General features: G+C 48.2%; 1 protein-coding gene, 2 long non-coding RNA genes and 1 pseudogene across 5 annotated transcripts; 1 reads left to right on the top strand and 3 right to left on the bottom strand.

Moving 5' to 3' along the window:
* Positions 1–208: 208 nt before the first annotated feature.
* Positions 209–3,017, bottom strand: LOC115539753 (keratin, type I cytoskeletal 13). The gene is made up of 7 exons (XM_030350552.1): positions 2,665–3,017; positions 2,456–2,538; positions 2,206–2,356; positions 1,984–2,118; positions 1,772–1,870; positions 1,280–1,455; positions 209–638 (listed from the first exon to the last, which is right to left on the bottom strand). The coding sequence occupies exons 1-7, from the start codon at positions 2,977–2,979 to the stop codon at positions 608–610; spliced, it is 990 nt and encodes a 329-aa protein (XP_030206412.1). The 5' UTR covers positions 2,980–3,017; the 3' UTR covers positions 209–607.
* LOC115539737 (keratin, type I cytoskeletal 13-like) lies at positions 209–25,204 on the bottom strand (annotated as a pseudogene). The gene is made up of 8 exons (XR_003976006.1): positions 24,690–25,204; positions 24,481–24,563; positions 24,231–24,381; positions 23,907–24,068; positions 23,694–23,792; positions 23,200–23,384; positions 22,349–22,566; positions 209–528 (listed from the first exon to the last, which is right to left on the bottom strand). The product of XR_003976006.1 is annotated as a keratin, type I cytoskeletal 13-like (transcript).
* LOC115539761 (uncharacterized) lies at positions 19,452–20,392 on the top strand. 2 transcript variants are annotated; one of them, XR_003976021.1, is made up of 5 exons: positions 19,452–19,472; positions 19,757–19,818; positions 19,892–20,060; positions 20,151–20,282; positions 20,366–20,384. It is a non-coding gene; the product is annotated as an uncharacterized LOC115539761 (long non-coding RNA). The 2 variants fall into 2 exon arrangements; XR_003976020.1 differs by having other exon boundaries at positions 20,151–20,392.
* LOC115539767 (uncharacterized) lies at positions 20,277–20,946 on the bottom strand. Its single transcript, XR_003976032.1, has 2 exons — positions 20,917–20,946; positions 20,277–20,804 (listed from the first exon to the last, which is right to left on the bottom strand). It is a non-coding gene; the product is annotated as an uncharacterized LOC115539767 (long non-coding RNA).

Raw genomic sequence — 25,204 nt, 5'->3', positions numbered from 1 at the left:
TGCTATCTCTGTTCTGAACAGGGAATGGGTTAACCTAGTGATGGTTAGCGCTTGGCACTTGGTTCTATGGACATCCTTACTGTACAGACAGCAATAAACTGTTCTGAATGTAAATGTAAATGTTATCAATTGGTTGAAAGGGAAGGTCCACCAAAACAGAAGCTTCTATTGATGCAAAAATAAGTGATGAATGATTCTCAGGGCCAGGTTTTAGTCAGCAAGGTAGAGGACTCTTTATTATTTTGATTGGATCCAAACACAGCGGGCACGACACAACAGCTCTGGGTCTTTGATTCCTGGGTGTGTAGGAGAGGGGAGTCCCTGGATGTTTAGTTTGGAGGTGTTGGCCTCTGGTTCCTGGGTGTGTAGGGGGGAGGTGTTGGCCTCTGGTTCCTGGGTGTGTAGGGGGGAGCTGTTGGCCTCTGGTTCCTGGGTGTGTAGGGGGGAGGTGTTGGCCTCTGGTTCCTGGGTGTGTAGGGGGGAGGTGTTTGCCTCTGGTTCCTGGGTGTGTAAGGGGGAGCTGTTGGCCTTGCCTGGTGCTCTGCCAGCGGTCGAGGGGGCTGTCCTTACTGGTGGGTTCAGCCTCTGTGACCACGCGGTAGGTGGTCTAGGTGCTGGAGCTGGAGCTGCTGCCAGTGCTAGGGGTGGGGGCGAAGAATATTATTATAGATTAAGCAAGCCATTAAATTCAGTCAACTTCCCTGAATATCAGAGCCTTTTGATTATGATTATGGTGGTTTATTTTGAGTACAAATTGTAAATAAAGCAATACCATGAGATGGTATGGATTCTCCTCCCATGTGCTGTGATTTCCCTATTGGATAATAAAGAACTATCTCCTCTTATATGTCCTTTCCCGTGGGTTTACTTCCCTGTTGACCTTTTTTATGTGAATGCATTCATGGATGCTGTGGTGGCACACGTTTCTAAAGCGTGCCTTAAAGGGGTGATATTCTGCCACCAGGTATGAGTGTGATTATCCATTTCAGGCCATTTGAATATCGGCCTTTTCTTGTACCTTGGTGACATCACAAAGGGGCGTGTCTACCTAGTTGTATTATGGACAGATCAGAAACGTTTGCTACGGTTCACTGGGAAGGCGGGTAGACTGATCTATCCAGCATACATCTAGGTGGACACGCCCACTTGTGATGTCATGAGGACACAGGGAAAAGCAGATCATCAAAGGGCCTGTAACGGCTGACAACACTCACACCTTGTGATGTGACATCACCTCGGGCAAAGACACGCAGCCCGTCCCCTGACCGCCCTGGCCTACTCGTCCAGCAGTCTGCGGTACTCTGCGATCTCCATCTCCAGGCGCGTCTTGGTGTCCAGCAGCATCTGGTACTCCTGGCCCTGGCGGTCGATGTCGCCTTGCAGGTTGACCAGCTGCTCCTCCAGGCTGGTCGCCTGGTTCTCCGTCTCCTGCAGGGTGCCCTCGATTGACCCTTTCTGTGGTCCGCAGGGAGGGGAGAGGAGGGAGGAGAGAGTGTTTAGGAGGGGAGAGGAATGGACCAATGTCACCTCTCTTAGGTTCAATAGTGAAAAATACTAACTATGGTTACCCTGTCCCTGAACACGCCCTAATTAACTAGGGTACAAATGTCCCCTGACCACACCCTTAGTAACTATGGTAACCCTGTCCCCTGACCACACCCTAATTAACTAAGGTAACCCTGTCCCCTGACCACACCCTAATTAACTCAGGTAACCCTATCCGCTGACCACACCCTAAGGTGCGGTCTTCTGCAGACAGCAGTGCACCCACAATGGTGAGCTGTGATTGGAGCTCTCTCTGCAGGGACTGCAGCAGGTGGTTGAGGTTGGTTTCTGTGCTCACTGCGACCTCCTGTTTGACCGTCGCCGCCTGCGATGGAATCAAACACAAGGAGCTGAAGATAAACACTTATGTAGATGGAAACACGATGCAGCATACAGCACGGAGAACATGTTCTGTCCAGTGGAGTCCTTGGTTCCTACCTTCTCTTGGAACCAGGCGTCCAGTTCCTTCTTGTTCTTGGCCGATGCCTGTTCGTACTGCTTGCGGATCTCTGACAGGACGGCGTTCAGGTCCTGCGTCGGCCCCGGGTCCATCTCCACTGAGCTTCTGAAAGCCTGTGTTTAGGATCAGAGCGTACGGCGGTTAGACACGATGAGACACGAGGAGACATGCATGACGGGAGCCTGGCGTTACAAACCCACCTCCTCCTGTTTCTTCTTCATGAAGATCAGCTCCTCCTTCATCCCTTCAATCTGCATCTCCAGGTCAGACCTGGCCAGCACGTCCAGCAGCCTCTTGAGTCCGGCGAAGTCCGCCTCCACCGACTGCCGCATGCTCACCTCGTTCTCCCTCCTGTAGAGCACAGCGTTAGCAAGGACTACCCTCAGAGACATCCTCTCTCTACAGTCAGCCTGCGCAGTCACGGTGTCTGTCGCTCTCTGGTCTTCTTACTTTGTCTTGAAGTCGTCCGCAGCCAGCTTGGCGTTGTGGTTGGCCAGGTAGATGCTTCCGTCGACACACATGGCGCCATGGATCTAGAGCGGTGAAGAGCAGGGCAAAAGAACGCAGGAGTAGAGGAATGAGTCATTAAGCGAGGTGTTCAGGAGGACGGACGGTAAGCAGCGTGAGGCGGAGGTCTTCCTGAAGCTCAGGGGACGTACCTTGTTGTGCAGGTCTGCGACGGAGACGAAGAAGGCAGAGTAGTCTCGGGATCCGGGAGAGGTTTTGTTCTCCAGGAACTGTCGGATCCTCAGCTCCAGCTCGGCGTTGCCGTTCTCCAGGGACCACACATCTTCCAAGTAGGTGGCCAGGCGGTCATTCAGGTTCTGCATGGTGGCCTTCTCACCGCCGCCTCCGCTACCCAAGCCACCGCCAATCATCGGGCTTCTGGCGAAGGAGATCGAATTGTTGAAGCCGAGATTCGTATTTACGGAACTGTTTTGACTGGAACTGTCGGTGCTGAATTTGCCGCCCATCGTAGGTTCTGTAGGAGAGGAGAACCAGGAGATGAAGAGAGGAGGAGAGAGCGACTGTGGTGCACTCCCCTGCTCCTGCCCTGCTCTTTATAATCCCACAGCGGAGGAGGACTAGGAGGCGCAGAGATGGGCTGGAGGGAGGAGCTGCCACAACACTCCTCCACCTGCCACACACGCCCTGCTGCACCCATACGTGTTTGGAGGGAGGGTGGAGGGGGGAGGGGGGAGGGTGGAGGGTGGGCACCCACCAGCTCGTTACACTGATTGTTAACAAGAAGCTGTTGTTGTGTGGATGGCAGGAGAAAAAAATGGGGAAATGGGGCGGAGCCTCAGCGGCAGGGGGCGGAGCCTCAGGAGCAGCTACTGGGAGGGGCTGGCTGTCTGCTTTCCACATGCACGCACACACATACACGCACACACACGCACACACAAGCACACACACAAATACACACACGCTCACAAACACGCACACAGACACACATGCACACACAAATATTTTTTGTGAATATGTTCACCTGCAATGACCCAGTATGAGAGTAACGATCTCGCCTCTCGTTTTGTGTGAGCTTTGTTCTGCCACTAGAGGGCGCTGTTACTGCGTCCATCTCCTCTGTGCGCAGGGAGTTCGGGTCAGGCTCTGCGTGCTGCCGGCTCCTGCCTGTGGGGCCGCGGTGGGAGCCGCACCCATTTTCACTAGCTTAACGAAAGTCGAACGAAAACCATGCCTGGTTTGCTTTGTGACCCATTGTCTGGAGCCAAACTGCTTTAAATACTGTTTTTAGTTACCAAGGAACTGACCGCCTGCTGAGGATGTTTATTGGAGCTCTAGATACTATCTGAGAACTAACACACTTAGTGTTGGCCTGTTGGCTCAGTGGATGTAAAACGATCGGTAAACCACTAAACCCTAATCTCATTTAGTATCATACCGTACTACAGCATTGTTCTCCACCTACAATAAACTATTGTTTGGAATCCCATCGAAGTTGATTGCAAAAGAAAAAACGAAATTTACTAAGGGCACAACTGGTGCAATAGATTGTGTATGAAAATTAAGTTGAAGTGTGTGTTTTTGTGTAGTAGTGTTGTGTAGAAATAGTGTTTATTAGTAGTTTGTAGTAGTATTGAGTATTGATAACCCTTTCCAAAGGAACACTAGGCTCCATTGTGGTTCTCTGGGCCCTGCTCTTGCTACACTGCTGGAAAGTGTTGGACGATTTACAGCTTCTGCTGGCCAGAGAGGGAGCATTCAAGCCTGCAGCTTATGAAAGCCCACATAAGTGTGAACTTATCAGGAGGTAGAGCTGGTGGGCTGGTCACCAAAAGGTCGCTAGTTAGATCCCCGGCTTCTCCTAGAGTTTGGAGGTGTCCCTGAGCGAGGCCTGACTGCTGCTGACCAGCTGGCTGTCGCCCTGCGGGGCTGACTCCGCCGTCGGTGTGTGACTGTGTGCATGAATGGGTGAATGTGAGGCAATGCTGTCAAGCGCTTTGTGGGGCTACTGTTCAGGAAAGCGCGGTCTCACTGCAGTCCGTTTACCGTTGCGCTGTTGGCAGGTGATCTGAGGTGGAGGCCGCTGGTAACAACAGAGCGGTGGGAACTGGACAACGCTGGCGTAGAAGCTGGAACCAGCACAGCTCTTAAAATGTTTCCTACGCAGTCAAAGTGTACTCTATGTGTTTGAGTGAACTGCTTTTCATCAGCGCCCTATTTGTTCATGCTGTTAGCACTGGGGAGGGAGCATGAGTCACCGGTCCGCTAACACATCGTTATGTCGCTCACCTTTAAGAGTGTTTGTGGAGCTGGATCCTGATAGTGCTGATAGCACTTAGTGTTAGCTCTTATTGTTAGCACTTAGTGTTAGCTCTTAGTGTTAGCTCTCAGTGTTACCTATTAATGTTGCCACTTAGTTTTAGCTCCTAATGTTAGCCCTTGGTGTTAGCTTCTAGTGTTAGTTCTAATTGTTAGCCCTTTGTATTAGCTCTTAGTGTTAGCCGTTAGTGTTAGCCCTGAGTTTTAGCTCCAAGTGTTAGCTCTTTATGTTAGTTCTTATTGTTAGCGCCTAATGTTAGCTCTTAGTGTTAGTTCTTAGTGTTAGTGCCTAATGTTAGCTCTTAGTGTTAGCACTTAGTGTTAGCTTTTAAGGGCGGTTTATAATCCTCCGTAAAGTGGTGTACCTAGACACAGAGAGCCTGTCGGAGAACCTCTTCATAGGTTCCATGCGCATCCAATATTATTTAGCTATCCGTCGTCGCAACGGAGACGGCAAGGGCTGGGGTTGGTCGCCTCCCGCGCTACGGCCAGCCGGAGGCGCACAGAGCTTTTGGCCGTGAAATTATGTATACAATACAATTATATTACATTATATACTATTCCTCTCCTCTCCTGGAACCGTCACCTTATCGTGGTGGAGAGGTTTGCGTGCCCCTGTGAACCTGAGGGCTGTGTTGTCTGGAGCCTTGTGCTCCTGGTAGGGTCTCTCATGGCAGAGTGGTCTCAGGTGAGGGGCCAGACTAAGAATGGTTCAAAGACTCCAATGAATATCGGAATAAGAGGAGATGTGACCTGGCCCGGAGGAAGCCCGGGGCCCCCGTCTGGAGCCAGGCCCAGACGGAGGGCTCGATGGTGAGCGCCTGGTGGCCGGGTTTGCCACGGAGCCCGGTCGGGCACAGCCCGAACAAACTACGTGGCACCCCCCCTCTCTTCATCCCATGGGCCCACCACCTGTGGGAAGACCCGTTGGGGTCGGGTGCGCAGCCACATGGGTGGTAGCGAAGGTCAGGGGTCTCGACGGACCAGACCCGGGCGGCAGAAGCTGGCTCTGGGGACGTGGAACGTCACCTCGCTGTGGGAAAAGAACCGGAGCTTGTGAGGGAGGTGGAGCGCTATCAGTTAGATCTGGTGGGGCTTACCTCCACGCACAGTCTCAGCTCTGGTACCGTACTCCTGGATAAGGGTTGGACTCTATTCTTCTCCGGAGTTGCCGAGGGCGTTAGGCGCCGGGCGGGTGTGGGGATACTCATAAATCCCCGGCTGAGCGCCGCGGTGTTGGAGTTTACCCCGGTAGACGAGAGGGTCGCCTCCCTGCGCCTAAGGGTTGTAGGGGGGAAAACTCTGACTGTTGTTTGTGCGTATGCACCAAACAGCAGCTCAGAGTACTCGGCCTTCTTGGAGACCCTGAATGGAGTCCTGTATGGGGCTCCAGTAGGGGACTCCGTAGTTCTGCTGGGTGACTTCAACGCCCACGTGGGCAACGATGGAGACACCTGGAGAGGCGTGGTGGGGAGGAACGGTCTCCCTGATCTAAACCCGAGCGGTAGTTTGTTATTGGACTTCTGTGCTAGTCATGGATTATCCATAACAAACACCATGTTCGAACATAAGGGTGCTCATAAGTGTACCTGGTACCAGAGTACCCTAGGCCGAAGTTCAATGATCGATTTTGTGATCGTGTCATCTGATCTGAGGCCACATGTTTTGGACACTCGGGTAAAGAGAGGGGCGGAACTGTCAACCGACCACCATCTGGTTGTGAGTTGGATCAGGGAATGGGGGAAATTTCCGGATAGACCTGGTAAGCCCAAACGAGTAGTGCGGGTGAACTGGGAACATCTGGAGGAGGCCCCCGTCCTAGGTATCTTCAACTCACACCTCCGGCGGAGTTTTTCTGGCATTCCTGTGGAGGTTGGGGGCATGGACACCGGTGGTCAGGGAAGCCGTCCGATTGAAGAAGGAGGCCTTCCGGGATATGATATCCTGGAGGACTCCTGACTCGGTTGCAGGGTACCGACTGGCCCGAAGGGCTGCAGCTGCTGCCGTGTCGGAGGCTAAGCAGCCAACCTGGTCTCACAGGAATCCGTGTAATGACTACGGACGCTTAACTCGAAATCCGTAGCCACGTCACGGAAACACGCCGATTTCCGTGATGTGGCCACGGAATTCGCTCCAATGCAAGTTAATGACACTGATGTTCCGTGGCTCACACACGGATCGCCGTTTCAACGAGCGAGTCGACCACGGGGATTAATTCAAAACCCGTGGTGGTCTCACTGAAACACTTAAATTGTCCTTGATGTGTCCCCGGAAGTTGCTCCAATGCAAGTAAATGACACTGTTATTCCGTGGCTCACACACGGATCCCCGTTTCAACGAGCGAGTCGACCACGGGCGCTTAACTCACAGTCCGTGGTGGTCTCACGGAATCACTTAAATGGTCCGTGATGTGGCTACGGAATTGACTCCAATGCAAGTAAATGACAATGTTATTCCGTGGCTCACACACGGATCCCCGTTTCAACGAGCGAGTCGACCACGGGCGCTTAACTCACAGTCCGTGTTGGTCTCACGGAATCACTTAAATCGTCCGTGATGTGGCCACGGAATTTGCCCCAATGCAAGTAAACGGCCAACCCGGTATCACGCAATTGCGTGCTCCTGCGCACGAACGTTAATCTATTGAAGCGTGTTCCCGAGCACGATAGTCCGACTTTTTGCGTGTTACACAAAACGAAATGTAAACCAATGCATTCTGAATGGGAGTGTTCTAAGACAATTAACGTGCTCCACAAAACGGTACAGAGAGAGAGAAAGAGAGAGCGGGAGGGACAGAGAGAGAGAGAGAGAGAGAGAGAGAGAGAGAGAGAGAGGCTTCAGAAAGGGTGTGCGCAGATAGTACAGTGCACCCTAGTTATGTTTATGCCAAAACCTATATATATAATTAGGCTGTGGAAATTGCAATAAGTTAAGAACACAACTTTGCACGTTGAGCACACAGCCGTGTGACTCGTTTATTTTGTAAAAAAGAAAACCGGAAAACAAAGCGTGCTGAAGGTAAACAAATCCAGCATTTGATCCAGTCTGTGACGTCATGAGACGCACGTACTCCTTAGGGACCGCGATCCCTGAACCACCAAGAACGTAAATGACATGCAGTAAACAACAACACAATTGAAAGAACAACACATAACGAAATACTGTAGGTGAATTATGTTACGGTCACTACAAGGCTATAATTATATTATTTAGCGTGTAATGAGACAATCTATAGCCAAATTGTCGAAGATGCCCGAGAATCTTCGGGGATATCAGCATGGGAAATCGGCGAATTAGACCCATGAAGGGGGGGGGGGGGGGGGGGGGGGACACGTTTGTTGAGGGGGGGGGAGACACGTTTGTAGGGGGGTCAACTGAGAACCCCAATTCCCAGAATCCCCCGCGGCTCCGGAACACGGCGTAGCTCATATTAATCTTTATTATCTGAATGGGAAATGCAATATTTTAGGACAGATACACCATTAAACGCGTTTCTAATGACATTTCTAGCGAGAAATGTACATTTTCCTTACATAATCTTCAGTCAGTGAATGTGTATGATCTTTATTAATCTTTATTATCTGAATGGGAAATGCAATATTTTAGGACCGATTCACCGTTAAACGTGTTTCTAATAACATTTCTAGCGAGAAATATACTTTTTACTTGCATAATCTTCAGTCAGTGATTTTGTCTGATCTTTAGTTTTCTAGTTATTAGGATTTGGTCGGCTCGCTCGCATGTTTCAACGACGTCAGGTTGCTTTCGCTAAACTAGCAGCTCACGTGCTTCCTGCGTTTGTGTTATTAAACTGTTACTTTATGTAACTTTTAATGATATCATCTTGTTAGAAACACGTATATCTGAGAGCCAACCCAGTCGCCAAAAGCATACGTTGACAGTGTACTTTTCGTGAACACTGGATTACGTCGCATTTCAACATAAAATAGCGTGTTATACAGACACACACACGCACGCACACGCACAGACACACACACACACACACAAGCACACACACGCACGCACAGACACACAGACACACACACACACACACACACACACACACGCACACACGCACACGGTGCATTTCGCTGCTAAAACAACAACAAAAAAATATTCCCTCAAATATTATTACTTTCAAAACGTTGGCCAAAATGGCCAATAATATCATTTTTTATTTGGGATGCTTCTAGGACATTTTGGGTGGATTTTGAACGGTATGTGGGGGGCACGTTTTTTGCAGGACCTGGCAACCCTGCGCTGTTGCCTGAGATCTGGATCCACCCCGGCGTGGTGCCGTCTCCTTTTGACCTTTTGACCCCAGACTTCTGGGGGAATAGCTGAATCAATTCATTAGTCAATCAGAAGCATGTAAATATCTTCCCAGTGGCGTAAGAGGACGAACAAGGTGTCCTTCAACATGTACGCTTCCAGGAGATTGCAACGGTGCCACACATGAGCATATTCGAACCTGTTTAATGGTAGTAATTAGCTGTCGAAATTGGAGGCCTTAATCAATACTGAGCAGCTATTGATTTGCTTCCCGATAAAGATTTGTCACAAATGACATGTTATTTAGCATCTACATGTTGAGCTGAGTCCAATGACACCAAGAACGACACTCTAGCTAATGGTAACATGTGTTTTACATGGTACACCTAGGTCTAGGACATGATCTCGGTGTAGCAAGAGGCCGAGCTTGATCTCATTGGACTCAGCTTAACGTGTAGATGCTAATTAACATGTAATTCGTCAAAAATCTCCATCGGGAAGCAAATCTATAGCTGGTCATTATTGATAAAGGCCTCCAAAATCGACAGCTAATTACTACCCCGAAACATATTCAAATATGATCATGTGTGGCACTGTTGCAATCGTTTCGAAACGTAGATGTCAAAGGACACCTTGTTTGCTCTATTGCACCACCGGGAAGATATTTTCATACTTCTAATGGATTGATTCATATTTTAAGGTTCTCGGAGTGAGACTTTAAGTGGCTGCAGCAGAAGTGTTGAGACGAAAGATGATATCAAGAGATTTATAGAATATTCCCATTCACATTATGATTCTTCGTCGTAACATCCGACCAAACATCCTTTACATTCACAGAGCGAAGATTATGAAAGTCCAGGCTCAGGTGCTCCATCTCGTTGCACCTGCACCCAGCGGCTCGCTTGCAAGTTTTTGGCCTGAAGTTCTTTTTTTTTTTTTCATTTGGACAAAGCCCCTCAGAAGTGTAGCCTGCAAGACCTAATGGTTCAGAATGTGGTGGAAAAACAGTTTTTGAGATAGGAAGGTCCTACCGCCCTGAAATTTTAATACCTTATTCTAGGGCCTAACTGGGACCTCCGCACCGAAACTTGGCCCGGTCGGACCCCGAGGGCAGGAAGGGGGGGCCATCTGAACCATTAGGTCTTGCAGGCTACACTTCTGAGGGGCTTTGTCCAAATGACACTCCATTTGGGAAAACTTTTTTTCTCTATGGGCTAGAACTCCAAATCTCGGATATGTCGTACACGGGGCCCCGGGAAATGTGTGTAAACATTTTAGCATCCCTAGCTATCTCGAAAAGGTCGGCAAAGGGGCGTGACCTCCAACAGTACAGTAAATGTACATAAGACAGAGGTTAGTTTCTAGTCCCCATTTTTTGTGGGATGGAGGTGTACATTTGTGGCTAAAGGTGTGTAGACACAGCTGGCCTGTGGCCACGTTTTTGAAGTCGGGGGTCAAAAGGTCAAAAGGAGCCGGCACCACGCCGCTTATGAGATAACAAAAAGTTAATGTGTGTTTCTCTCATAACTTTTTGTCATTATTAAAGAGAGGCCTGATTCTCAGATATGCATGTTGGATGGCTAGGGTGTTGGTCTGGGAAGAACTTCAGGCCAAAAACTTGCAAGCGAGCCGCTGGGTGCAGGTGCAACGAGATGGAGCACTTGCTGAGCCTGGACTTTCATAATCTTCGCTCTGTGAATGTAAAGGATGTTTGGTCGGATGTTACGACGAAGCATCATAATGTGAATGGGAATATTCTATAAATCTCTTGATATCATCTTTCGTCTGAACACTTCTGCTGCAGCCACTTAAAGTCTCACTCCGAGAACCTTAAAATATGAATCAATCCATTAGAAGTATGAAAATATCTTCCCGGTGTCGCAACAGAGCAAACAAGGTGTCCTTTGACATCTACGTTTCGAGACGATTGCAACAGTGCCACAAATGATCATATTTGAATATGTTTCGGGGTAGTAATTAGCTGTCGATTTTGGAGGCCTTTATCAATAATGACCAGCTATAGATTTGCTTCCCGATGGAGATTTTTGACAAATTACATGTTAATTAGCATCTACACGTTAAGCTGAGTCCAATGAGATCAAGCTCGGCCTCTTGCTACACCGAGATCATGTCCTAGACCTAGGTGTACCATGTAAAACACATGTTACCATTAGCTAGAGTGTCGTTCTTGGTGTCATTGGACTCAGCTCAACGTGTAGATGCTAAATAACATGTCATTTGTGACAAATCTTTATCGGGAAGCAAATCAATAGCTGCTCAGTATTGATTAAGGCCTCCAATTTCGACAGCTAATTACTACCATTAAACATTTTCGAATATGCTCATGTGTGGCACCGTTGCAATCTCCTGGAAGCGTACATGTTGAAGGACACCTTGTTCGTCCTCTTACGCCACTGGGAAGATATTTACATCCTTCTGATTGACTAATGAATTGATTCAGCTATTCCCCCAGAAGTCTGGGGTCAAAAGGTCAAAGGGAGACGGCACCACGCCGGGGTGGATCCAGATCTCGGGCAACAGCGCAGGGTTGCCAGGTCCTGCAAAAAACGTGCCCCCCACGTACCGTTCAAAATCCACCCAAAATGTCCTAGAAGCATCCCAAATACAAAATGATATTATTGGCCATTTTGGCCAACGTTTTGAAAGTAATAATATTTGAGGGAATATTTTTTTGTTGTTGTTTTAGCAGCGAAATGCACCGTGTGCGTGTGTGCGTGTGTGTGTGTGTGTGTGTCTGTGTCTGTGTGTCTGTGCGTGCGTGTGTGTGCTTGTGTGTGCTTGTGTGTGTGTGTGTGTCTGTGCGTGTGCGTGCATGTGTGTGTCTGTATAACACGCTATTTTATGTTGAAATGCGACGTAATCCAGTGTTCACGAAAAGTACACTGTCAACGTATGCTTTTGGCGACTGGGTTGGCTCTCAGATATACGTGTTTCTAACAAGATGATATCATTAAAAGTTACATAAAGTAACAGTTTAATAACACAAACGCAGGAAGCACGTGAGCTGCTAGTTTAGCGAAAGCAACCTGACGTCGTTGAAACATGCGAGCGAGCCGATCAAATCCTAATAACTATAAAACTAAAGATCAGACACAATCACTGACTGAAGATTATGCAAGTAAAAAGTATATTTCTCGCTAGAAATGTTATTAGAAACACGTTTAACGGTGAATCGGTCCTAAAATATTGCATTTCCCATTCAGATAATAAAGATTAATAAAGATCATACACATTCACTGACTGAAGATTATGTAAGGAAAATGTACATTTCTCGCTAGAAAAGTCATTAGAAACGCGTTTAATGGTGTATCTGTCCTAAAATATTGCATTTCCCATTCAGATAATAAAGATTAATAAAGATCATACACATTCACTGACTGAAGATTATGTAAGGAAAATGTACATTTCTCGCTAGAAATGTCATTAGAAACGCGTTTAATGGTGTATCTGTCCTAAAATATTGCATTTCCCATTCAGATAATAAAAATTAATATGAGCTACGCCGTGTTCCGGAGCCGCGGGGGATTCTGGGAATTGGGGTTCTCAGTTGACCCCCCTAGAAACGTGTCTCCCCCCCCTCAACAAACGTGTCCCCCCCCCCCCCCCCCCCCCCCTCAACTAACGTGTCCCCCCCCCCCCCCCCCTTCATGGGTCTGATTCGCCGATTTCCCATACTGATATCCCCGAAGATTCTCGGGCATCTTCGACAATTTGGCTATAGATTGTCTCATTACACGCTAAATAATATAATTATAGCCTTGTAGTGACCGTAACATAATTCACCTACAGTATTTCGTTATGTGTTGTTCTTTCAATTGTGTTGTTGTTTACTGCATGTCATTTACGTTCTTGGTGGTTCAGGGATCGCGGTCCCTAAGGAGTACGTGCGTCTCATGACGTCACAGACCATGCTGGATTTGTTTACCTTCAGCACGCTTTGTTTTCCGGTTTTCTTTTTTACAAAATAAACGAGTCACACGGCTGTGTGCTCAACGTGCGAAGTTGTGTTCTTAACTTATTGCAATTTCCACAGCCTAATTATATATATAGGTTTTGGCATAAACATAACTAGGGTGCACTGTACTATCTGCGCACACCCTTTCTGAAGCCTCTCTCTCTCTCTCTCTCTCTCTCTCTCTCTCTCTCTCTGTCCCTCCCGCTCTCTCTTTCTCTCTCTCTGTACCGTTTTGTGGAGCACGTTAATTGTCTTAGAACACTCCCATTCAGAATGCATTGGTTTACATTTCGTTTTGTGTAACACGCAAAAAGTCTATCGTGCTCGGGAACACGCTTCAATAGATTAACGTTCGTGCGCAGGAGCACGCAATTGCGTGATACCGGGTTGGCCATTTACTTGCATTGGGGCAAATTCCGTGGCCACATCACGGACGATTTAAGTGATTCCGTGAGACCAACACGGACTGTGAGTTAAGCGCCCGTGGTCGACTCGCTCGTTGAAACGGGGATCCGTGTGTGAGCCACGGAATAACATTGTCATTTACTTGCATTGGAGTCAATTCCGTAGCCACATCACGGACCATTTAAGTGATTCCGTGAGACCACCACGGACTGTGAGTTAAGCGCCCGTGGTCGACTCGCTCGTTGAAACGGGGATCCGTGTGTGAGCCACGGAATAACAGTGTCATTTACATACATTGGAGCAAATTCCGTGGCCACATCACGGACGATTTAAGTGATTCCGTGAGACCAACACGGACTGTGAGTTAAGCACCCGTGGTCGACTCGCTCGTTGAAACGGGGATCCGTGTGTGAGCCACGGAATAACAGTGTCATTTACTTGCATTGGAGCCAATTCCGTAGCCACATCACAGACAATTTAAGTGATTCCGTGAGACCAGCACGGATTTTGAGTCAAGCCCCCGCCGTGGTCAACTTTGGCACACACACAGATTGAAACGGGAATCTGTGTGTGTGTGCCACGGAATATCAGTGTCATTTACTTGCATTGGAGCAACTTCCGTGGACACATCAAGGACAATTTAAGTGTTTCAGTGAGACCACCACGGGTTTTGAATTAATCCCCGTGGTCGACTCGCTCGTTGAAACGGCGATCCGTGTGTGAGCCACGGAACATCAGTGTCATTAACTTGCATTGGAGCGAATTCCGTGGCCACATCACGGAAATCGGCGTGTTTCCGTGATTTGGCTACGGATTTCGAGTTAAGCGTCCGTAGTCATTACACGGATTCCTGTGAGACCAGGTTGAAGCAGCGGGTGTGGGAGAAGTTCGGAGAGGCCATGGAGAAGGACTTTCGGTCGGCACCAAAGTGTTTCTGGAAGACTATCCACCTCAGGAGGGGGAAACGGGGAACCATCAAAGCTGTGTACAGTAAGGATGGGACTCTGTTGACCTCAACTGAGGAGGTCGTCGGACGTTGGAAGGAACACTTTGAGGAACTCCTGAATCCGAATAACACGCCCTCTATGTTGGAGGCAGAGCTCGAGGTTGATGGTGTTTCATCGTCAATTTCCCTGGTGGAGGTCACTGAGGTAGTCAAACATCTCCGCAGTGGCAAAGCCCCAGGGAATTATGAGATCCAGCCAGAAATGCTAAAGGCTCTGGGTGTTGAGGGGCGGTCATGGTTGACACGCCTATTCAACATCGCGTGGGAGTCGGGTACAGTGTTCAAAAAGGGGGACCAGAGAGTGTGTGCCAATTACCGGGGTATCACACTTCTCTGCCTCCCTGGTAAAGTCTACTCCAAGGTGCTGGAAAGGAGGGTTCGGCCGATCGTCGAACCTCAGATTGAAGAGGAACAATGCGGTTTTCGCCCCGGACGTGGAACTACGGACCAGCTCTTCACTCTCGCAAGGATCCTGGAGGGGGCCTGGGAGTATGCCCATCCGGTCTACATGTGTTTTGTGGATCTGGAGAAGGCGTATGACCGGGTACCCCGGGAGAAACTGTGGGAGGTGCTGCGGGAGTATGGGGTAAGGGGGTCTATCCTCAGGGCCATCCAATCTCTGTACTCCCAAAGCGAGAGATGTGTTCGCGTCCTCGGCAGCCAGTCAGTTTCGTTCTCAGTGGGTGCTGGTCTCCGCCAGGGCTGCGCCTTGTCACCAATCCTGTTTGTGATATACATGGACAGGATATCGAGGCGTAATCGTGGTGGGGAGGGGTTGCAGTTCGGTGGTCTGAGGATCTCGTCACTGCTTTTTGCAGATGATGTGGTCCTTGTTGGATCATCGGCCTGTGACCTTCAGCACTCACTGGATCGGCTGGCGGCCGAGTGTGAAGCGGCTGGGATGAGGATCAGCACCGCTAAATCTGAGGCCATGACTCTTAGCAGGAAACCGGTGGATTGCTTACTCCGGGTAGGAATTGAGTCATTAGCCCAAGTAATAATAATAATAATAATAATAATACATTTAATTTAGAGGCGCCTTTCAAGACACCCAAGGTCACCTTACAGAGCATATAGTCATCATACATTATTTTAAAAACAAGACATTGTGTAAAAATAAATAAACATAAGCAATAAGAAATAAATAAAACAAAAACAAGACAAAACAAAACAAAAAAAAAAACAATCAAAACAGTGATCAGTTAGACGTTGTGTGCGAGTTTGAACAGGTGAGTTTTGAGTTGTGACTTGAAGGTTGTAATGGTGTCAAGTGAAGGAGTTCAAGTACCTCGGGGTCTTGTTCGCGAGTGAGGGTACTATGGAGCGTGAGATTGGCCGGAGAATCGGAGCAGCGGGGGCGGTATTGCGTTCGCTTTACCGCACCGTTGTTACGAAAAGAGAGCTGAGCCGCAAGGCAAAGCTCTCGATCTACCGGTCGATCTTCGTTCCTATCCTCACCTATGGTCATGAGGGTTGGGTGATGACCGAAAGGAGGAGATCGCGGGTACAAGCGGCCGAGATGAGTTTTCTCAGAAGGGCGGCTGGCGTCTCCCTTAGAGATAGGGTGAGAAGCTCAGCCATCCGTGAGGAACTCGGATTAGAGCCGCTGCTCCTTTACTTAGAAAGGAGTCAGCTGAGGTGGTTCGGGCATTTGGCAAGGATGCCCACTGGGCGCCTCCCTTGGGAGGTGTTTCAGGCACGTCCAGTGGGGAGGAGACCTCGGGGAAGACCCGGGACAAGGTGGAGAGATTATATCTCAACACTGGCCTGGGAACGCCTCGGGATCCCCCCATCAGAGCTGGTCAATGTGGCCAGGGAAAGGGAAGTCTGGGGCCCCCTGCTTGAGCTGCTCCCCCCGCGACCCGTCCCCGGATAAGCGGATGACGATGAGATGAGATGAGAGATGAGAGTTAAAACCTTAACTATAGGTTGACCAACTCTGAGCTGTAAAACTCTGAATTTTCGGTTTCAGAACAGGTGATAACGCTTAGTTCAATCAACTCTGAGTCAAGGTAACTCTGAGTGAAGCTCGTGCATGAGGATATAAAAAGCCCTCATCAATGGAACACAGATAACATGATTCACCATGGCAACAAGTACTAACAAGCCTCGATCCTCCTACTTCTCCCAGCGGAGTTGCAAATCTTAATGACTGCATATGCAGAAAGCGAGCATATATTTTTACTAAAAAGCCATACTATTGCAGCAGCCAAAAAGCGGGAGCTCGCGTGGGAAAAAATAGATGACCGAGTCAATGCGTGATTATTTATTTGAGAAAAAAAAAAGTTTTCTCGTGAATGTTCCACTTATTCACAATTATATTCCATATGTGTGTTTGTGCGCACAGGTGCAACCCAACAGGCCCCAAACTGACTTGGCAGCAACTAAAAATGATATATAAATGTAGTTCAAACAGGTAAGGTATAATTTAAGTACAAGCAATTGTGATGTTGTTTAGCCTGCCCTCATTAAACAGCATTTAGTGGCTGCATTCAACATGTGATAGATATATTTAAGTAATTAGGGAAATCTGCTAAACAAAGAAAAATCACAACACTGCCAGTATTTAATATTGTCTATATGAAAGCAACACCTAAATGCCCTTTATACATACAAGTCTCCAAAGTTGTGTTTTCTGGTTATCTTCAAATTTGACCTCCATTATACGTCACGCCACGGCCTGTCACACGGTCCAACACCCTCATCTAGTGGCCGCCCGGTGCCACTGGGCCTCACCTCCTCTGCACACCTGTTCGCGATCTTCGATCAACGTCCTCTACTTAAGCCGGGGATCTCCAGTCTGCCGGCGCCAGTTCGTCGTTTATCACTACTCAGTTAGTAACGTACCTACCAGCATTACCAATTGTCTAGCTCGTTTCCTCTGTCCTCCAGTAACCCTTTGCCCTCCGTTTGTAGTTCTCCGTCCGTTACCCTGACCTCCTGTTGCCTAATCCCCGCCTGCCTGACCACCCGCCTACTGCCGAGCCCCTGCCCGCCTGACTGCCCGCCTGTTATCTGACCCCCTGCCTGCCTGACTGCCCGCCTGTTATCTGACCCCCTCGCCTGTCTGACTACCCGCCTGCCTTACAATAAACCCCGTTTCCCTTTACCCCGTCTCTGTCTGTGCCTGCGCTTGGGTTCCAACGTTCTGTACACCCTTAACATTATAGCCAACAGAAAAAAGGCAGAACCACGCAAAACAAGTGGCGGTCCACCACCACCTCTCACAGAGGCTGAAGAGATGGCATCTCTGGGGGGAGCTCATCTGACCCAGCCACACCCCAGGACACAGGGGCCTACATAAGAGGTAAGTTATTCAAATGAATGGCATGTACATCAATCCTTTTTCTAGTGTTCAGTAATGGCCATCCATTCATCTTAGAAACCACTTGCCACACTGATTTTTTTTCTTGTAGCAGTAGGCTACAGTTCTTTGTAATTGGCTGCTGTTGCTTTCAGATATCAATCTATTTGAAGGTGACTCAGTTTGAACATTTTTGATGGGACCTGCACGCTATTGTAAAAAAAGAAATGTAATTAGGTGGGGCACATTTGTGGGTAATCAAATGTCTAATCTTTATCTTCTACCAGTTACTGATGATGGTGTAATCTGTCTCGTGGAGCCTTCTGCCATAACACACCTCCATGCTGTTGTAAGTACTCTTAATATTCAACAGATTTGTCCTAATGGGTAGAATATAACACAAACATTCTGTTTCATTACAGGATGATGATGAAGACACCATATCAGCTGCCACAGAGAGGGAAGTAATAACTTTGGTTTCAGTTAATTGTTCCACAATACAACTTGCAACTTCTTTCTCTTTAACAGAGCAATGCCGGAAGTTACAATGAGGAAGAAGGTCCATCAACCTCCACAGCACAGCTTACCTCAGTAAGATGTTGTTCAGCGTTGACCCACAACTTACAATGACATTAAGTAGACATGGCACTGTGAAATTCAACGTCTTTTATGTTCCTATAGCTCCCTGTGAAACAACTTTACAAAGTATATATTTAGAAGCCCAAATAAACAAATCACACCTAGAAGTGGAGCACATAAGGCTGCAGATCACCAAAACAAAAAAGGAAATACAACTGCTGGACCATCAGTTAAAGGTGGGTGACGTGCCCACAGGGGGATGTTTTTTAATTGTTTCAACAACAAAGGATTAACAACTGTACAACATTTGCCCTTCTAGGAAATAAAGAAGACCCCGTAAAATGAGGCATATTGTCGTTCTTTGACACTGGGGAGGTGATGGGTCAGTTAGAAATGATTGAAGCATATCATCACTCTAACAGCTCTTCCATCTCGTGCATCAGCAGGGGGGTCAGGATTATTATCAGGATCATTGGGGGAAAGAGTAGGACATTGTTCTCCTCTAATAGTGGCAATGTTGTGGAGAACCACACATGCCACTATCATGTCACAAGCCCTTTCCAGGGTGACCCTGAGGCTACGAAGGCACTGGAACCAGGCCTTGAGTATGCCGATGGTCATCTCCACTCTGGCTCGTGTCCTGCAGTGAGCCAAGTTGTAGTGTCGCTGTGGGCCAGGGTCAGGGTCAGGGTAAGGGGTCAGCAGATAGCGCTGGCAGGGGTACCCTCTGTCTCCGAGTAGATAACCATCAAACTCTCCTATGATAATATAAGATACACTTTATTGTTTCAGTTGCAAGAGGAGGAAACAAAATATTGATCATAGGATATAACTATATACTGGATATATAAACTATATATATAAACTCACCACGGGCAAGTCTGGCATTCAGTGTAGAAGCTTTATGCCAAAGCTTTATGACATGAATAAATTATTGCTAAAATAAAAACATCCAATCGGGGTCTAATAACCCTCTCCCGACGGAGATTTCTGCGGAGTATCTGCGCCTCAACATCCACTGGCTCTTCAAAAAACCAGAGTTTCCCTCATCTCGGGTTTAACTAACTCTGAGTTTTCACTTTTCACTAAACCTGCTTTCTGAAACGGGCCCAGGGGGCACACACAGGGGCCTACATAAGAGGTAAGTAATTCAAATGAATGGCATGTACATTAATCCTTTTTCTAGTGTTCAGTAATGGCCATCCATTCATCTTAGAAACCACTTGCCACACTGATTTTTTTTTTTCTAGCAGTAGGCTACAGTTCTTTGTAATTGGCTGCTGTTGCTTTCAGATATCAATCTATTTTAAGGAGACTCAGTTTGAAAAATGTTGATGGGACCTGCACACTATTGTAAATTTTTTTTTTTAATTAGGTGTGGTACATTCTTGGGTAATCAACAGTCTAATCTTTATCTTCTCCCAGTTACTGATGATGGTGTAATCTGTCTCGTGGAGCCTTCTGCCATAACACACCTCCATGCTGTTGTAAGTACTCTTAATATTCCACAGAATTGTCATAATGGGTAGAATATAACGCAAACATTCTGTTGCATTACAGGATGATGATGAAGACACCTTATCAGCTGCCACAGAGAGGGAAGTAATAACTTTGGTTTCAGTTAATTGTTCCACAATGCAACTTGCAACTTCTTTCTCTCTAACAGAGCAATGCCGGAAGTTACAATCAGGAAGAAGGTCCATCAACCTCCACAGCACAGCTTACCTCAGTAAGATGTTGTTCAGCGTTGACCCACAACTTACAATGACACTAAGTAGATATGGCACTGTGAAATTCAACGTCATTTATGTTCCTGTAGCTCCCTGTGAAACAACTTTACAAAGTATATTTAGAATCCCAAATAAACAAATCACACCTAGAAGTGGAGCACATAAGGCTGCAGATCATCAAAACAAAAAAGGAAATACAACTGCTGGACCATCAGTTAAAGGTGGGTGACGTGCCCACAGGGGGATGTTTTTTAATTGTTTCAACAACAAAGGATTAACAACTGTACAACATTTGCCCTTCTAGGAAATAAAGAAGACCCCATAAAATGAGGCATATTGTCGTTCTTTGACACTGGGGAGGTGATGGGTCAGTTAGAAATGATTGAAGCATATCATCACTCTAACAGCTCTTCCATCTCGTGCATCAGCAGGGGGGTCAGGATTATTATCAGGACCATTGGGGGAAAGAGTAGGACATTGTTCTCCTCTAATGGTGGCTATGTTGTGGAGAACCACACATGCCACTATAATGTCACAAGCCCTTTCCGGGGTGACCCTGAGGCTACGAAGTCACTGGAACCAGGCCTTGAGTATGCCGATGGTCATCTCCACTCTGGCTTGTGTCCTGCAGTGAGCCAAGTTGTAGTGTCGCTGTGGGCCAGGGTCAGGGTCAGGGTAAGGGGTCAGCAGATAGCGCTGGCAGGGGTACCCTCTGTCTCCGAGTAGATAACCATCAAACTCTCCTATGATAATGTAAGATACGCTTTATTGTTTCAGTTGCAATAGGAGGAAACACAATATTGATCATAGGATACAACTATTTACTGGATATATAAACTATATATATAAACTCACCACGGGCAAATCTGGCACTCAGTGTAGAAGCTTTATGTCAAAGCTTTATGACATGAATAAATTATTGCTTAGACTTTTACCTGCAATTCGGTGGAACTCTTCTTTGAGAAGTCTGCTGGGTCTGTGACTTGGGAACACTACAAACGTGTATAGTAGCCGTTTCAGTGCAAGTGTCACATTTCGAACAACCCTTGGACACATGCTCTGCATCACCGACGTTATGCAAAAAACTGCCGTTGGCAAAAGAACGCAGCGCAATACAAAGAATTTCCTTGGAACTGAGAGCGTGTCCAAGATGTGTCATGTGAACTATGTGAGGGCTGAGAATATTGTTTAGATAGATTATAGATGATGCAGAGAAACGGAAACGCTCAAACAGGTACTCATCAGGGAATGATAAAACATCCAATCGGGGTCTAATAACCCTCTCCCGACGGAGATTTCTGCGGAGTATCTACGCCTCGACATCAACTGGCTCTTCAATAAAAGGACACGCCATGTCTGCCACTGCCTTCAGTCTGCAGGCTTCAACTTAAGAGCAGGAGGAACTCAGGGTTAGTTGACGAAAACCTGCCAGCGAGCAGTTTAGTTTCACAGAGTATGTTGCTAGGGTAACTGACTCAGAGTTAAGCTGAACTGGCTTAATGAAACCGAAAAACCAGAGTATCCCTCATCTCGGGTTTAACAAACTGAGTTTTCACTAAACCTGCTTTCTGAAACGGGCAGCCGGTCCACTTGACATCGGGTAGGCGCATGAGTGTTTATTTGGCTACAGGCTTTTCTAATGTCTCATTTTGGCTGCTGTATGTGGTGCACTTTCCTATCCTTAACGTAAACATTAACCTATTCAGTAGGCCTGCCCCGACGTGAGTCAGACATGGCGATTTGTCTTTCCTTTACTTCTCAAACTACTTGACAATTGCATGTTCATCAGCCCGATTTCAAAAATCCTCGGGGGAGAAACCCCCAAACCCCCGTTTTAAAAGGACTCTTCTGGGCTACAGCCCCGGATGTTTTCAATTGCTAGCGACGCTCCTGCCCTTAACCATTCATTGACCACAAATGTTGATCTACATAGCATATCTTTCCAGGTCACAGCTTTACCCACATCAACCACTATGCTTAAGAAACTGTTCTAAAAATTGTACTTATTGTAAGTCGCTCTGGATAAAAGCGTCTGATAAATAATTAATGTAAATGTAAATGTTATCAATTGGTTGAAAGGGAAGGTCCACCAAAACAGCAGCTTCTATTGATGCAAAAATAAGTGATGAATGATTCTCAGGGCCACGTTTTAGTCAGCAAGGTAGAGCACTCTTTATTATTTTTATTGGATCCAAATACAGCGGGCACGACACAACAGCTGTGGTTCTTTGATTCCTGGGTGTGTAGGAGAGGGGAGTCCCTGGATGTGTAGTTTGGAGGTGTTGGCCTCTGGTTCCTGGGTGTGTAGGGGGGAGGTGTTGGCCTCTGGTTCCTGGGTGTGTAGTGAGGAGGTGTTGGCCTCTGGTTCCTGGGTGTGTAGGGGGGAGATGTTGGCCTCTCCTGGTGCTCTGCCTGCGGTCGAGAGGGCTGTCCTTACTGGTGGGTTCAGCCTCTGTGACCACGCGGTAGGTGGTCTAGGTGCTGGAGCTGGAGCTGCTGCCAGTGCTAGGGGTGGGGGAGAAGAATATTATTATAGATTAAGCAAGCCATTATATCCAGTCACCTTCCCTGAATATCAGAGCCTTTTGATTATCATTATGGTGGTTTATTTTTAGTACAAATTGTAAATAAAGCAATACCATGAGATGGTATGGATTCTCCTCCCATGTGCTGTGATTTCCCTATTCGATTAATAAAGAACTATCTCCTCTTATATGTCCTTTCCCGTGGGTTTACTTCCCTGTTGACCTTTTTTATGTGAATGCATTCATGGATGCTGTGGTGGCACACGTTTCTAAAGCGTGCCTTAAAGGGGTGATATGCTACCACCAGGTATGAGTGTGATTATCCATTACAGGCCATTTGAATATCGGCCTTTTCTTGTACCTTAGTGAAGTCAAAAAGGGGCGTGTCTAGCTAGTTGTATGATGGACAGATCAGAAAAGTTTGCTACGGTTCACTGGGAAGGCGGGTAGACTGATCTATCCAGCATACATCTAGGTGGACATGCCCACTTGTGATGTCATGAGGACACAGGGAAAGGCAGATCATCAAAGGGCCTGTAACGGCTGACAACACTCACACCTGGTGATGTGACATCACCTCGGCTAAAGGCACGCAGCCCGTCCCCTGACCCACCTGGCACCCCCGTCCAGCAGTCTGCGGTACTCTGCGATCTCCATCTCCAGGCGCGTCTTGGCGTCCAGCAGCATCTGGTACTCCTGGCCCTGGCGGTCGATGTCGCCTTGCAGGTTGACCAGCTGCTCCTCCAGGCTGGTCACCTGGTTCTCCGTCTCCTGCAGGGTGCCCTCGAGTGACCCTTTCTGTGGTCCGCAGGGAGGGGAGAGGAGGGGGGAGAGAGTGTTTAGGAGGGGAGAGGAATGGACCAATGTCACCTCTCTTAGGTGCAATAGTGAAAAATGCTAACTATGGTTACCCTATCCCTGATCACACCCTAATTAACTAGGGTACAAATATCCCCTGACCACACCCTTAGTAACTAAGGTAACCCTGTCCACACCCTAATTAACTCAGGTAACCCTGTCCCCTGACCACACCCTAATTAACTCAGGTAACCCTATCCGCTGACCACACCCTAAGGTGCGGTCTTCCGCAGACAGCAGTGCACCCACAATGGTGAGCTGTGATTGGAGCTCTCTCTGCAGGGACTGCAGCAGGCGGTTGAGGTTGGTTTCTGTGCTCACTGCGACCTCCTGTTTGACCGTCGCCGCCTGCGATGGAATCAAAACACAAGGAGCTGAAGATTAACACTTATGTAGATGGAAACACGATGCAGCATCCAGCACGGAGAACATGTTCTGTCCAGTGGAGTCCTTGGTTCCTAACTTCTCTTGGAACCAGGCGTCCAATTCCTTCTTGTTGTTGGCCGATGCCTGTTCGTACTGCTCGCGGATTTCTGACAGGACGGCGTTCAGGTCCTGCGTCGGCCCCGCGTCCACCTCCACGTTCACCTGGCCTGTCATCTGCTGCCGCTGGCCGAGCATCTCCTGGTAGCACCGGCGGGAAGAAGACAAGTTAGAGGCTGGACAAGAAATAAGCATCTCCACTGAGCTTCTGAAAGGCTGTGTTTAGGATCAGAGCATACGGCGGTTGGACACAATGAGACACGAGGAGACATGCATGACGGGAGCCTGGCGTTACAAACCCACCTCCTCATGGTTCTTCTTCAGGAAGATCAGCTCCTCCTTCAGCCCTTCAATCTGCATCTCCAGGTCAGACCTGGCCAGCACGTCCAGCACCCTCTTGAGTCCGGCGAAGTCCGCCTCCACCGACTGCCGCATGCTCAGCTCGTTCTCCCTCCTGTGGAGCACAGCGTTAGCGAGGACTACCCTCAGAGACATCCGCTCTCTACAGTCAGCCTGCGCAGTCACGGTGTCTGTCGCTCTCTGGTCTTCTTACTTTGACTTGAAGTCGTCTGCCGCCAGCTTGGCGTTGTCGTTGGCCAGGTAGATGCTTCCGTCGACACACATGGCGCCATGGATCTAGAGCGGTGAAGAGCAGGGCAAAAGAACGCAGGAGTAGAGGAATGAGTCATTAAGCGAGGTGTTCAGGAGGACGGACGGTAAGCAGCGAGGGGCGGAGGTCTTTCTGAAGCTCAGGGGACGTACCTTGTTGTGCAGGTCTGCGATGGAGACGAAGAAGGCGGAGTAGTCTCGGGATCCGGGAGAGGTTTTGTTCTCCAGGAATTGTCGAATCCTCAGCTCCAGCTCGGCGTTGCCGTTCTCCAGGGACCACACATCTTCCAGGTAGGTGGCCAGGCGGTCATTCAGATTCTGCATGGTGGCCTTCTCATTGGCGCAGACGTCGAAGCCAACTCCTCCTCCGCTGCCTCCGCCACCGCCAATAAAGGGGCTACTGGCACTGAAGGAGATAGTATGGTTGATGCGGATATTATCATCAATTATTATATTGGTATATGTGGAAGTGTCTCGCCTGGTATTGTCGATGGTAGTTACGTTGCCCATCGTAGGTGCTGTAGGAGAGGAGAACCAGGAGATGAAGAGAGGAGGAGAGAGCGACTGTGGTGCACTCCCCTGCTCCTGCCCTGCTCTTTATAATCCCACAGCGGAGGAGGACTAGGAGGCGCAGAGACGGGCTGGAGGGAGGAGCTGCCACAACACTC

Source organism: Gadus morhua, chromosome 3 (assembly GCF_902167405.1).
Source record: "Gadus morhua chromosome 3, gadMor3.0, whole genome shotgun sequence".
NCBI lineage: Eukaryota > Metazoa > Chordata > Actinopteri > Gadiformes > Gadidae > Gadus > Gadus morhua.
This window is presented reverse-complemented; position numbering and strand designations above follow the sequence as displayed.